We start from the raw sequence: 15,188 nt of genomic DNA, 5'->3' as shown, positions 1-15,188 counted from the left end.
GTGATTGATAGTGCAAAATGAGAACAAATTATGACACTGTGTAAAGGACAGGAAGTGACTGGAGTCCTCAGCTGATGAAAACACACAACTTTTTAGGAAACACACGATCCAGGTTTCACAGACGTCAAACAATAAACCTCTGATGTGTAAATCAGTCAGCTGATGAAGCCGGTACAGTGCAGTACAGTAGTAGTAGTAGTAGTAGTAGTAGTAGTAGCAGTAGTAGTAGCAGTAGTATCAGCGCTGCATCAACAGCAGTTAGCCGTTATTAGCTCACTGACGGTGATTCATTCTGTGCCGTCTGCTATAGGAATTGCAAATGAATGAAATCACTTTGGCCCTGATGAAAGTTAAGTAATGTTGTGTGTGTGTGTGTGTGTGCATATCTCACAATAGCTTACAAACACACAAAGAATACTAAGTCTATGTGTTTGATTTTGTGTGTGTGTGTGTGTGTGTGTGTGTTTGCACTGAGGTTATCTATTATTCAGGGTGCGTTTAATATTCCCAGCCTGATTGAGATGGATGATATAAGACTGAAAGGAGTCTCTGTCTCTCTCTTTATGCTCCAGCGTCTCGTCCACGGTCTACAGACGGACTGACGGACACAGAGAGCACGCTTCAAGCTAATGAGGCTAATTGAGCATATTTCCTACATGAAAGTCTCCTGTGGTGGAATACGTCTGTGTGTAGATGCAGCGGGTGAAGTGTGCAGCTTCTGATTCCAGTTTCCAGGCACTACGGGCAATTTTCAGTAAAAAAAAAAAGAAAAGAAGAAGTAGAGCAGACATGTTTTCGTTCTTCCTGCAGGGAATTATTCCACGTTTGTCTAAACAAAGTTGACTGTTGAGTTGTGTTAACAGGTTGTGGAAAAACTTCAGCAGTGGTTTAAATTCCGTTGGATTTGTTACACATGGATGTGTTATAATAGATCCATGCAGTGGTTAGGGTTTTATGTGTTCCCCTGGAAACACTTCGGCTGTGTTGTGAGTGTCTGCAGCAGGTGTGTGCGCGCTGTGCGTCCGAACACTCACCTCCGTCTGCACCATGTTGACCCGTTGCGATCTCAGCTCTCGGATGCAGTTGAAGATGTCCACCACGCCTTCGTTCTCCGCCATGTCCAACATGATGTCCACCGCGATGAAACAGCCCGTCCTCCCTGCACCGGCACTGCGCACACAAACAGACTTTATATTTATCTATCTGTAGCTTTAAAAACATGCTGCACTGCCTAATGAATTTACAGGAAAGCTGCAGCAGAGAAGTACGTTTCTTGCAATGGTGCTAATATGTGGTCTGTGCACTGGTGTATGATGGGAAACGACATTTCAAAAGGTCTGGGTTAAAAAAAACCAAACAAACACATCTCTCCTCTAATTATATATATATATTATTTCTATGTGTCTGAGACTCAAAGACACAAAATGTGATGGACTAAGTGATGAGGCACCTCTCTCTCTCTGTCTGTCTGTCTCACACACACACACACACACACACACACACACTTTAATACCACATGTCAGGTGTTAAGGTGACACATCCTGAACAGTAATGCCAAGAGGGAAGAGACGGACGGAGGGACAGATGAGCAGATGGATGGATGGATCGAATGAGCAAGGGAGAGGAGGAGGAGGAGGGAGAGGAGGAGGAAGAGGAGGAGGGAGGGTGAGAGAGAGAGAGAGAGAGAGAGAGAGAGAACGGTGGGAAGAGGTTAGTGATTGGGAGTCACAGAGGTGGTCGTCACAGGGGAGAGATCAAGGGAGGAGAGGAGGTAGGATGGAGGGATGGAGAGGGAACTGCGAGGATGAGGTATGGAGGGATGGGGAGAGGGGAGGGGAGAAACCTATCTTTCACTTTGCATCCCCCTGACACCTCCCATAGACAGCTAGACAGAGAGAGAGAGAGAGAGAGAGAGAGAGAGAGAGAGAGAGAGGGAGAGAGAGAGAGAGAGAAAAGGAAAGATAAAAAGGAGAAAGAGAGAGGAAAGGAGGGAGAGCCTCTGCAGATTACCTGTCAACCTCTGTGATTAATGTTGAGACCAGAATACTGCTGGGCCTCTGTGTGTGCGCATGTGTGTGTGTGCGCATGTGTGTGTGTGTGTGTGTGTGTGTTTGAAAGCCTCATGACACAGGCCAATAGCGTCAGAGTGCCCCCGGAAATTGGAAGTGACTGCCATAACTTCCTGCCTGTCTGTCCACATACTTTTACTACAGCTGTCGGTTGACTGCGACTGCCCGCCTTGTTGGTGAGCGCCGATGTTTCCGTCTGTGCGTTTTCCACATTTTTCCAAACAAAGTTGACGGTTAAGTTCAGGACGCGTCGTGGGAAAAACAAGAGTCAAAAGTTGTGTGAAAACTTGAGCAGTGGTTTATATTCCATCGGTTTTATTATCACGTGACAGCAATCTTTCCCAACCCCCCATGCAGAGTACTGGCAGATGCTACAAATTACAGATGTCCCCTAAACGCCTCACATTCAAACTATCTGTAGATTGAACCATAAACGCCTCACATGCAGACTATTGGTAGACTCTAGCTACCCCCACTTAGGGGGGTTTTGGGGCAACAGCAGTGACTCTAAAGTGTCTTTATGGGAGGTTTAATTGGGTTTATAGTTGTCATTGCAAAATGTGCAAATATGAGGGGCCATCGGGGGCCCCTTTTCCCCTGGGGGGCCTCTGCACATGAGTTATTTTTGGGAAGGTTATATGAGTCACTTTGGCAGCCAGTTGTTGTTTGTTGTTGTTGTTCAGGTAATTAGCTCATTTATTTGTTGAGCCATGTCATTGTCGCAGGTTTGTTGGTGCATTCAAGTGCTCGTAGGACGTTCTGAAAACTGTGACTTACAGCAAGAGTCGGTTCCTAAACAGCACTAGAATCCGTATCATATATCTCCACTTCAGGAACGTAAGAGTCTCGCGTCTTGTTGGGTTTAGGAAATAAAAGCGCTTTGTTAGAGCTCGGGAAAAGATTGTGGTTTCAGTTACATGTTGACAAAGTAAACATGTTTATCTCACACTCCCACCCACGCTGTGAGCGCCTGAACGCAGCATTAATCACACTTCAGCTGCAATGAGTGGTTATTGTAGAAAAAACTAAATATATTTTCAGAGAACATTTATCAAAAACATTCAGTGTAAACAATTAGCAACTTGGCAGATACATCTATCTAAAAAAAAAAAAAAACATAATATGGGTCTTATTACATTTCTTTCAAAACATACCGCTGTCCCAAATTACTGCTAAACATGACATCATTTCTAACAGAGAGGTTTGGAATAATAATGTTCTCAATGTGAGACTTTAATCAATTTCCACTATCAGCAAACTCATATTCAAACAGGAGAAAACAATATAAAGAAGAAATATAGTTTGCAGCTGCTGGTTAATCTGCACAAACAAGTAGGTCCATCGGTATAAAGGTGTGATGCAATCGTTGAGCTGGAGGTGGATTTGTGAACGGGGATGGTCCTTTGTGCTAACCATAACCTGTTGAATTCCCTCTATGTTAATATTAATTTAAATTATATATTTATATATATTTATATTTACAAGCTCGTATCAATGTGAGGAATCTACTCCAGAGCTTTTTCTATCGCTTGTCAGAGTGCTGACCTTTTAAAGCTTGTGCCTGCTGACAACCTGGCCCCCGGAGCTGAACTGTTAACGTCCCATAAAGAACAGAACATGGAGGTTAAATATACTGTCGCCGTGGGGATCTTAAAACTGTCACTTTTCTTTTTTCTCTCTCCCTGGTAGATGATGGTGGTGGTGGTGATGGGATGAAAGGTGGGAGGTGAATTTCTTCTTCTTTTTTTTCTCCTGTTGCCTACTTCTGAAAGGTTAACGCCATCGATCTGATTTATGGACGAGGGGGATCGGTGAGTGTGAGATCATATTGGTGCTGATAACACCAACTGTTGTCTTATCGGAGAATGAAAGGGGGAGCGGAGAAAAGGAAGAAAAAGAAGACGGGAGGAAACGCTGACAGTGAGAAGAGGATGGATATTTTCAGACTGTTATCAGGTTAAAGGTTTCTGGTTTTAATATAAAGTAAAGCAGATTCATCTGGTTGTTTATTAAGATCCTACAGTAGACTCATTCATTACAAACATTTCTGCTTAGGTAACGCTCTGTCAGTTTTAAACCATGTATATTATTATTTTGTTGTACACTTTGATTTGTAAAACCATTCCTGCATTACTCTGTGTGTTACTGTACGTTGAACTGATGTGGTTTTAGATTAGATTGTTATCTGATTGTCGTCTGATTTATTTTAGATTTTAGAAGACTCACTATAAACACTGCATTTAGAAATGCATCTAACAAATGTGAATAAACTAAAATAACTATTAACTACTAACTGAAATTCTGACAGATTGTTGTTGTTAAGGTTTCGTTTGGTTAAAGGGGAAAGTTTCTTCCTGGTGGTGACTGTCGCTCGACAAGCGCCATCTTTGTGTTTACGAGACAAGATTATGCTACGCCCTCTGAGCAGCTGCGTCTTCGGGGCAGATTGGAGGCTACAGCGACTCGGTATCGGAAAGTGACGAGACAGGTCGCGGCTAGCTGGTTAGCATGCTAACGTCAGGAGTAAAGGCATTAAGTTTGATGCGTAACTCGCAGCGTTTATTCTAGAAGTGGTTCATGCTAACGTTAGCTATGTAGCAATAGTAAAAACTTACAAACAGCTCCTTTAAGACACAAACACTTCCTGGTTATGGTTAGGGAAGGTTAGGTTTAACCACAATACAGCTACTCATTAAGGTTAGTAAATCATCATGGCCGTGGTCAGAAGGAAACTATGAGCAGTGGCTTCTCAGACCAGAGACGTTATTCACGTTGTGTTGGTTGCAATAGAAATAGAGAAGCTTTGCTCGTGTCCTTCAATAAGTTTTAATAAGTATTTTGGTGTGTTCCTTTATATTGTACAGTATCAGTGAAAGACAGATTGTGATGGTGGATGGTTACACTACAACACGTTTATTTTATTTATATCTAAGTATTTCAATTTTACATATTGTATTATTTTATTTATTTGATATTGTCATTTTGCAGTTTTTCTTTTTTGGTACTGTCACTTTGCTGCTGTAATACTGCACATTTCCCCACTGTAGGACGGATAACAGAATATCTTATCTTATTCTAAAATCAAAAATATAGAAATAATCATCAAAATATGAAATATAAAGTCAAAGTGGCTCCATGTTTATACACAAGCAAGAAGAACACTCTTTGTGCCTATTTTTATTCTCTGTAAGAGCAAAGAGCTGCACAAGAGAGAGAGAGAGCGTCTGTGTTTGTCCTTGTCTGGTCTGTGCAGCCACTGACCGGCAGCATCAGGGAATTAAGTTCATCTTCTGTGCAAGACCTTCAGAAGTGTGTGTGTGTGTGTGTGTGTGTGTGTGTGTGTGTGTGTGTGTGTGTGTACCTGCAGTGTGCCACTATGGGCCCGGCGTCTGGCGGGTTGAGAAACTTGACCTGTCTTATGAAGCCCAGCAGTCCTGTGGCGTAGCAGGGAACGCCGTGGTCGGGCCAGCTGGTGAAATGGAACTGACGGAGTTCACGGATCTCGTGGTGACCCTTCTGAGAAACACACACACACACACACACACACACACACACACACACACACACACACAGAGGGAGAGATGATGCGTATTTTTACAACTGCAATTCCAGGAAAAAGATTCTGTCTCTTCAGGAAAAGCAGCAGCCATTTTTTTGTCTCACTGTTGATGTCAAATGCTCGGATCGCAAAAAATCTTATCACGGCCCTTCTGGGGAAGACTGACAAGAAGACATATCGTGGTTCAGCAGCCTAATTTACAGCAGGGATTTCAGGAATCTGGGGGCCACGCTGCCTCTCTGGCTTCAGATGGAAAATAAATCGATCTCATGGATGTCAAGACGGCACTTTGGGCCACTTCTGGGAACGAGAGACAGGAAGACTTATCGTGGCTCATTTGCCTAATTTACAGGGGAGATTTGAGGAAACTGATGGCCATTTTGGCTCCACCAAAAAAGATTAATTGATTTCACAAATCTCATGATGGCCCTTTTGGGAGAGACTTACAGGAGGAAACGCCATGGTTCAGTTCAGCTGGCTAATTTACAAGGAGATCTCAGACATCTAACAGTCACTCGGCTCCCCTCTGTATGAATGAAGATATCACAACGACATCAGAACAGAGGGGAAAATATAAAACACAATATACTTTTATTAAACAATTAAAGTTTCTTTTTTATGACTTTCATTTCAGCAGTGGAGACACGGACCCCACTCGCTGGAAAGACAGATTTTTAAAGACTAAGATAAAAAAATAAAATAAATTGGACTCCCACACCACTCACTGTGGCTCTTCTTCGACACAGATACAGAAAGAGACAGTTTGGTACATAACAATAGAGATTATGGGGAAATGAAATGGCAGTGGGAATCCATTGTGGCTCTCCGTGTGATAGCATCTTGACATTTTAATGATGTACTTTCTGGAAACACAAAGGGCTGGTAAATACTTTACCGTCTAACAATGGGGATATTAAGAAACTGAAGATGACATTCTGATGCTTAACAGATGGAAGTTAAGTCTCACGTCACGCTGCCTCTTCAGGACACACACACACACACACACGTGCTGTAATATCTGAAAACTGTGGTGTGCAGGATTTCCTGCTTAGCTGATGAAGAGACGTTCTGGATCAGAACCAGTGCTGCAGTCCAGGGTAGGAAGTCAGAAATTATAATTAGAAGAATATTTGGTTGAAACTTGTATGAGCCGGGGAGGAAGTGTAAGAGTATGAAATTATCCACTATGCAAAATGCACAATGCAGATTTTTCTTTCCCTCTAATTTCCTTTGAAATGTCATCACCTCTTGACCATGTGACTGAAACAGGAAGTAGGTCGAAACAAAGAGCGCACTGCAGTGTAGCGGGGGATCAGCACTGGGTGTGGTATCTCATTTTGCTTATTCAGCTCTTTCAGCAACAGAGGTGATAAAGTGAGATGAAGTATAAAGTATAAAGTTCTGATTATCATCAACAGAATGAAAATCCTGCGAAACAAACTCCAGCTCTGATGCGTGCAGTTAGAAACGCTTCAAATTAGAAACCAAGTAAAAGAAAGGGATCCGATGGTATTTATGAAACAAAGTATGTTCCATCAAAACAGCCCTGAATATTCACTATAACTAGAACATAAACAGTAACACCTGGGCTGTGAAACCCTGCGTGATCAGGGAAAACACAGGGAAGTAAGTGCAAAGTAACTTAACATTTGCACGTTATCTATATAGTGTTGAACCTTGAATACTGAACTTTACAGCAAGTTTCAGTCCATTCTTCACTGTTTTGGTTCATTCTCACACCGTTCCTTGTGTTGAAGCGAAAAACGCTCTAAAAACCCACTGAACACTCACAAATAGCTCAGTTAGCGACTAGCTGCTGATCGTTAGCAGCCAAAGAGCCAGATACTTCCACCAGAGGAAGGCAGAGACCAAAACTGTTTATTTTTAAGTGTATTCATCTCAATTTCCCTTCATATCTGAAACATTACCTAATTCCTTTTAGTTCACAGTACAGCTTAAGGCATACGGATCATCCCTTCTTCCTTACACCCAGAATCAACAAAGAAATAGGTCGTCGTGCATTTAAATTTAAAGCTCCAACAGACTGGAACAATCTTCCCCGTTCACTCAGGTCTATTACCTCTTTCCATATCTTCAAATCATCTCTTCTTACTCATCTTCAAACATCCTGCTCCTGTTTCTGATCTCTCTCTCTTTTATTTTTATTTATTTTTCTTCTCTTCTCTCCCTTATGCTGTTTATTATATGTATGTGCATTCATGTCACCTTGCAGTTGTATTTTCGCAGATGGTTCACTGATTGTTTCTGATTGTGGTTGTCTCTGCGTCTAATTGTCTTGTATAGTCTTGTGTTGTATTTACCTTTATTATGATTTCCTACTATGATGTCGTTTTTGTGTTTCGTTTTGTTTTGTATCATCTGTAAGGAAAATGAGAGGGGACATCTCAAGGGGCTATCCTTGTAAATAAAGAATAAATAAAGAAGACCAAAAAACAAAGAGGCTATCGGACCTGGATCTATGGTTCCATACAGTTCTGGAACAGCTGGATGTGTCAGAGCTTTTCCGCTGCCCCCGAAGTGGCTGAACCGATCTGTTATTGCAGGTTTTAAATATTTGGTGTGTTTTGAATCCAGGTTTTCACACACCTCCAGCTAAACCTCAGTGTATTCTCTCCATTTCAGACGTGTCAACAGTAACGTGCCTACCTGTATAACAGGTAACTCGCGTCAGCTGCCTTGAAGCCGAGGGGTCTTGCTTCTAGTTCCTGCATCTCAGGGCGTCCAGCCAAGACTCTCCTCACGGGGATGTAGAAATATTTCCGAACTTTTTTTTGACAGCTCCTAAATGCGCCATAAGATATGTATGACCCTTTCTTCAGTTTCCTGCTGCTACACTTTTCTCTACAACACTTCAGGCTTCTGCTTTAATAATTCAAACTATGGATTCCATTATACCGCTCTAAACCAAACGGACCTTAAGTGGAGAGATCCGCGTCCCGTTCAGTTCAGTTTACCCTCCAAGAATAGAACCGGGAGGAAACCGTCGTTGTTGCAGCTGCCGCTCTGCTCCGGCACAGACCAAGGTCGCAGTGAAACTGTTTGCCTTGGCTGAGTGCCTCATGATAACTCGAGAAGGAGGGATGACATAGAAAGAAGAGGCACAGGGGTAGTGGTCAAGAAATGGAGACTGTGAGTGGGAAGGAACTGAGGTCACGGAAGAGGGAGGGAGGGAGGGAGGGAGAGGGAGGGAGAGATGTGGTGTGGGGAAGGATGAAGATACAGATGCGAGACAAAATTAAAAATTAAAAAAAGCAGAAAAAGTAAAGATAGAGAAGAGGAGATAAACAGAGACACAAAGAGAGATAGAGAGGCGTGGAGGCAGAGAGAGGAGAAAAATAAAAACCTAGAAAACCACGAGGTGATTTGATAACCCGACTTCCCATTGATTTGCTCTCTTGTGATGTTGAAATTACTTCTCTAAATCGATAGAAGGCGGTCCAACGCAGCCAGGGCCTCGAATCCACGACTGCACCGAGAAAAAAAACAAAAAACCGAAAGCAACAACAACATTAAGGTGCAGAACAACATGTTGGAGCTCGGGGATGAGGGTGTGGAAACACTTTAAAGCCTCTCCTCACATTTTACACCCTTTCCTTTGCAATGGACGAGCGACAGACAATAAATCTTATTGATCTGCAGAGAGTAATAAATTCTCCCGGGGTCTATCACAGGTCCTGATGTGCAGAACATGTGTGCTGGTAAAAGCTGCTGGTGTCTGAATCTTTTAGATGCCTTTATTTTTGCACATGCAGGTACAAACTTCTCTGACAAGCTTTGCTTTTTACGCGAGCGTCCGAGAGTAAGATGCACGTGCGGTAGATGTGCGGTGTTTCAGTGCGTCGGGGTGTCGTTGCTCTCTCAGGTCTCGAATGAGCGAGTGGAAGCTGAACCCGTGACCTCGTAGTCATGGCGTACGGGCTCGTCAACCACGAGTACACCCTGACATTTATGGGATCCTTCTGCACCTTCGGAGGTCGTGGCCTATGAAGGCGTGAAGGCCGAACCGAAATGGCAAACGAAGGATTTCCGCTTTGCGTCACCAGCCCTTACTGTTGCGTCGCAAAGCGCGGTTCCTGTCGCCTAGCAACCCTGGCAAACACATAACTTTATTTATCTCACAAAAAAGAAGAGGTCGCCCACCGAGGAAAGCGTGTTGCTCTTTTGAGTTCATCTCATCCGGTCGACGCAGCGGACAGAAAACTAACTGCACCACTTCAACTCTTCACCTCCTGGTTTGTATTTCTTCCTCCCTCCAGCACGTGAACGCCCCGCTGCTCCTCCAACACCTGTCCGCGTGTCCATCACCTGTGAAGTCTTGTCCGACCATTTTCCTGTGAGCGCTCGCATCAGTCATCTGGGTTGTAGATCGTCTGGAGAGAATTGAAGTTTTTTTCATTTGAACGGCTCCGTCAGTTGAAGGATTTGTGGGAAATAATAAGCCGGTGGGGCAGGACTACCCAGAGTTAAATGATGACAGGGAGTCTTAAGTTCTCAATCACATTCTCATCGGACCACAGTCGGGTGTGTGTGTGTGTGTGTGATGTGTTGTTCGGCCTTACAAACCGTGGACAAATGGTTGTGTGAGCCGCCGCTCTGAGTTCAGGCAGAGTTTCTCCAGTTGTACATACAGGGTGTTGCACCTCTCTGCAGCCATCTGTCCTGCCCGGCCTCCTCTGTGTTTGTTGGCCTGCAGACTGTGTACACTGCTGAGTCCCGTCCTGTACGCTTCGGCCTCCGCTGTGGCGTTCAATTGTTTTCTTTCTCCGGATCTGGCGTGTCTGCGTGCGTGTGAGCGCCACAGACCAGATTACTCCTCTGCTGCTTTTGGACGCGGTCCATCGGATGAACTGAGCTGTTTGTTGTCGGGTAAAAATGCTGTTTAGTACAAATTCTTGAGCAACACACGAGGCGACAAGGCTGCGTTTGGTTTCCCTCCTCCTGCGGTCAGGACGACTTCATCTGGATAACATCAAACACATCTGATGTTTCTCTAACCGTGGATCTGGTGTCAGCTGAGACGATGTCGCCGGGAAGGGCAAGATTTCATTTGTAACTTGTGTTCATGAGTTTTGCGTGACACTGTCTCGTTTTCTCTTTAATGTATTAACTTCATGTATCCACTTAAGTTAAATTGTCCTGCCACAGTTTCATGGATGTAACCGGCGCAGACTGAAAACACAATAAACATACACTCACTCTTTACACATCTCACCCACAACTACTGTTACTGACTCTGACACTGTCTTATGTGATCTCTCTCTCTCTCTCTCTACACATATTTTCCCTCTCTGTTTTCTTTGAGTGTCCCTCTGTCACCCTGTCTTCCTCGGCGAGTTAATCTCCTGGGATATGCCATTAATAAACCTTTTCATTAAGATCCTGTTCTCATTATTCACTGCAATTAAAGCTCTTTAACTGTGGAGCAGAACCTGTATTCTCTCCCCCTCCTCCCTCTCTCCTGCTTCCTCTTTGTCCCTCACACTCACTATCTCACACACACACACACACACACACACGTACAGTCACAGAGCAGTACTGTAGTTGTGTGTGTATTTCTACTTATTAATGCAAACTGCAAAATGACAGGCGTTTCAAAAATCAGCTTTCCTTTGAATTTCAGAGCACTTTCTCACACACACACACACACACACACACACACACACACACACACACACACACACACACCCACAGAGGTGGTATGGATTAATGGTTTGCTAAACGAGCTGACAGCGAGGACTTGAAGACTCGTCTTCATAAGCTGCTTTCACACGAGTGAAGGCGAAAGGGAAATACAGGATATAAGAAGAAACTGGGAGAAGACAGACGGAGGTGTGGAAAGAGCAAGAGGAACTAGAATAACCAACTCGCAGTCGTATCCCTCCGCCAGACTCATGTGCCATGAGTATGTATTGGAGTTCCTCGATTCTCAAGTAAAACACATATTAATCTATCCAGGATTTGAACGCAGTCATCACTTTGTGTGCAGCTCTGCCGACGTTGTTCTGAGTAAAGTCGTGTAACTGAGCAGCTGCATGACGTTGATGAGAGGAAATAAAAGAAACAACGGCTGTGACGTGACGAGGAAACAGGACGGAGAACAGACGAGACTCAGAAGAACCTGTGACAAAGTGGTTCGGAGAGAATCAAGGATTTGTATCGGAGCCTTTCTCTCTCTCTCTCTCTCGTAGTGAAGTGTGTTCCTGCAGCTCTCTTCCATTCACCGCATCACAACAACAACGACGACGACGGCGGCACATTTCTCCCGCCTTCACCCTCTCCTCTCAAATCCCTCCCGCCTGATTACGAGGGGCCCCAATTACGCTTTCAAGCCTCCTCGTAAACAGCGAGAAACAAACAAATACCGCCGCTCGCTCGCCTCAAATCCCCAATCACAAACATCGGCTGAAACGGTAATCCAGGTTTTAGGTTAACAAAAGGAAAGACAAAAAAAGGAAGTGATAAGTAACGAGCAGCGAGGAGAGCGAGTGGCAAGTATTCATTATTACACTGCAGTGATATGACATCACGCTCAACCCTGTGTAAACACCAGGACACAGACTGACAGCTTCATAATTCAGTCTTTACATCATCACTGTTTTCTTTTCAGCTCCAGCTGCATCGTCGTTCACTCCTTTACCTTCTGGACGGTGAACGTCCGTATGACGTACTCCGCCAGCGGTTCGGTCTCTATCAGGGTCACCTTGATGTCTCCGTACACCTCCGTCTCGTCAGGCCAGTACCGCACACACTTCACCTGCAGGAGACAGTTTACAGTCAGCGCGCCTGTGTGTTTACAATACGTAACACAGGCTGGAGGTCGACACCATCGTCATCATCATCATCAATACAACAGATGAAGAATGTCGAGCGTCGTGTTGCCCCTCCTGCAGTAGAAACGGCAGATTAATTATTGGACATATGAAGGTTATTGATTTAAGTAGCAGATGACACTTTAAGTGAATCCCCAGCAAAGATAAACCAGCGCTGCACAGCAGGAGTTCAACATGTCCCAACCCAATGATTTTTAATCATTTATGTTATGTTGCTGGAAAACCTGATGTTTGTTTCACAGTCACATTGTTGGGTCATTTAAAGTCTCTATATATCTCTAATATCTGCACACTAACTCACAGGGAGCATGAAGGGAGGAGGTCTCTCTGTGGACTCATGGGTTTACATCCTTCCCTCCATCAACATCAACATCCTTCCTCCACTCAGCTGATTTCTTAAATGCAGAGTAAATAATAATAATATTTTTTTCTGCGATTTTTAGCTGCAAAAAAGGTTTTGAAGTGACGCTTCGGACAGTTTTTTGAAATACAACAAAACGTGACACCTTAAATTCATCAGCTGTGTAATCCTCATTGAACACACACACACACACACACACACACACACACACACACATTTTGTAATCCCTTAGATGATGAACTCACCCTGCCCACCTCCACCAGGTTGGTAACCATGACGATAGAGGCCGAGTTTTCCTGCCAGACCATCCTCCAGAAATCCCTGACCGTCTCCTGCATGGGCCCTGACACACACACACACACACACACACACACGCACAATTTAGAGATATAAACATACTGACACACACGTGCACACACTCATAAAACATACACACCTGAACAGGGAGACACACGTGCACTCACACAGACGTGCACTCACACACTATCAATCCCAGATAGTGGTTCGTGGGTTTGAGGTAATGGGGTCTTAAATTTGTCAGGGGGATTTTATACGGCGGTTTAGATTTAGGAGGTTGTGGTAATAGCCTTCCAGCCCGAAAGGACGACATTTACCAGGTGGCTGCTAGACACACACACACACACACACACACACACACACACACACACACACACACACACACAAATGTGGAATCACACATACGATCTCCTCACACACACTCATCACGTCAGTTTAATTACCTTGTGTGGCGATGTAATGTCTGGGTCTGTGGTACCCCTGTGAGACGGAGAGAAAAAGTCATACCTCAGTCACCTCCATCTTTTTCCTCCCATCCTTCCCCCTCATTTTCCTCTATTTTTAGTTTCTTTCTCTCTTTTACCTTTCCCTACGTCATCCATGTTTTCTGTCTCTTCCATTTCTACATCTGTTGCTCTCTCTCTTCCTTGTTTTCTTGCACCTTGTAATCCATCTTTTCCTCCCTCTTCCATCATTTCTTCTCCCAGTCCATCCCCCCGTCTCCCGCTGAAGTGATTCCTTACTTTCTCCTTTTTTCCTTTTAGTTCTCTCACTTCTTTCCCTCTTACTCCCTTTAAATCAATTTCTGCCTCTTCTTTTCTTCCACTCCTGCCACCTGTCAGTTTCTCCCTCTCCTCAGTTTTCCTTTTCTTTTCCTCTCTTAATTTGTCCCGTGTCCCTCTTCAGTCCCTCCACTCCTCCCAGAAGCACAACTCAAGGTCGTTTTCCAAATAAACATCAAATTAAACAAGAGGGGATTTTAATTTTCCCTCCATGAAAAGAGACGACTCTCCAACCAATGATTGTCCCCCCCATCTTATTCACCCCCCCCTCCCATAAGAGACAGATAACCTTGCTGAGATGAAAGCATTTATCACTTTCGTACCGTCATTAAGAGCACGCCGTACGCACGGCCTTATCTCCACTGAGGGGATGTGTCGTCGTTTGACTGGAAATAAACATTTTGCACCGAATTCATTGAGACTCTTATTACAACAGTCAGCTGTGAGAGAGAGATTAAAGCGATAAGTGAAGCACGACTCCTGGAGGGGAGAGGAAAGGAGGAGGGATGGAACAAATCGTCCGTTGAGGGGATCGAATCTGTGACTTTTAGATTTTAAATATTTTTGTAAAGACCAATTTTAGACTTCAGGGAGAGGAAAAGATATGAGGGATGTGTATGTGTATGTGTGTGTGCGTGTGTGTTTGTAAAGACTCACATCAATATAGTTGGCGTTGATGTAGTCAGAGTGGGGGTCTCCGTCCAGCAGCTGCAGTCGGACTCTGGTGTGGTCGTCTGTGGGGTCAGATAGCACAAAAAATACAACAGGCCTAAAGTTACATTTACCCACAGATCGGAGCAGCTAACTGACCGGCTGGGGAAGGAAGCGACTGACCACAGACTGAGACCGAGACCGTCCACACCGCAGATATCACGGCGACTGGTCCCATGTTAACCTTTCCCTGACATAACGCCTGTCGTGCCCGTCCTAATCATGGCCGTCCTCTTCCAGTAGCAAAGACGGAAGTAGTGCGATGTTCAGGAGACGTTGAGCAGACTTTGGGTTTTATTGTTATATTTTAAATGTCAAGACGATGTTGGCGAGACGTTGGTTTTCTGTAACTTAACAACACAACCAACAAAAATATCAACGTCAGTCTTTTACGTTAGACGTCGTCCTGACATTGAAGTCACAACCTGAAGGTCTAATAATGTCGGTGTCCAGCTGCTCAATCTTTCCCGAACCTTCGTCTAGTCGTCTAAACTTTACCAAACACGCTGTAGCAAGAAAACACGACTTCAAACTCGGACAGAGAAAACACACATGGTT

At 44.2% G+C, this 15,188-nt stretch overlaps 1 protein-coding gene across 1 annotated transcript in view; it reads right to left on the bottom strand.

The window, feature by feature from the left end:
- ptprt (protein tyrosine phosphatase, receptor type T) overlaps positions 1 to 15,188 on the bottom strand; it is a 324,259-nt gene that overhangs the window by 12,217 nt on the left and 296,854 nt on the right. Inside the window, exons 27-32 of the mRNA XM_022758722.1 lie at positions 14,577 to 14,662; positions 13,581 to 13,617; positions 13,086 to 13,183; positions 12,287 to 12,403; positions 5,431 to 5,585; positions 1,035 to 1,170 (exon numbers count right to left, since the gene is read on the bottom strand). Coding sequence (XP_022614443.1) covers positions 1,035 to 1,170; positions 5,431 to 5,585; positions 12,287 to 12,403; positions 13,086 to 13,183; positions 13,581 to 13,617; positions 14,577 to 14,662 — 629 coding nt within the window. The remainder of the gene's footprint in view (positions 1 to 1,034; positions 1,171 to 5,430; positions 5,586 to 12,286; positions 12,404 to 13,085; positions 13,184 to 13,580; positions 13,618 to 14,576; positions 14,663 to 15,188) is intronic.

The sequence above is a fragment of the Seriola dumerili genome, unplaced genomic scaffold, assembly GCF_002260705.1.
Source record: "Seriola dumerili isolate Sdu_G_001 unplaced genomic scaffold, Sdu_1.0 BDQW01000306.1, whole genome shotgun sequence".
In the NCBI taxonomy this organism is placed as follows: Eukaryota; Metazoa; Chordata; class Actinopteri; order Carangiformes; family Carangidae; genus Seriola; species Seriola dumerili.
Note: the sequence above shows the minus strand (reverse complement) of the source record. Positions and strands in the feature narration are given on the sequence as shown.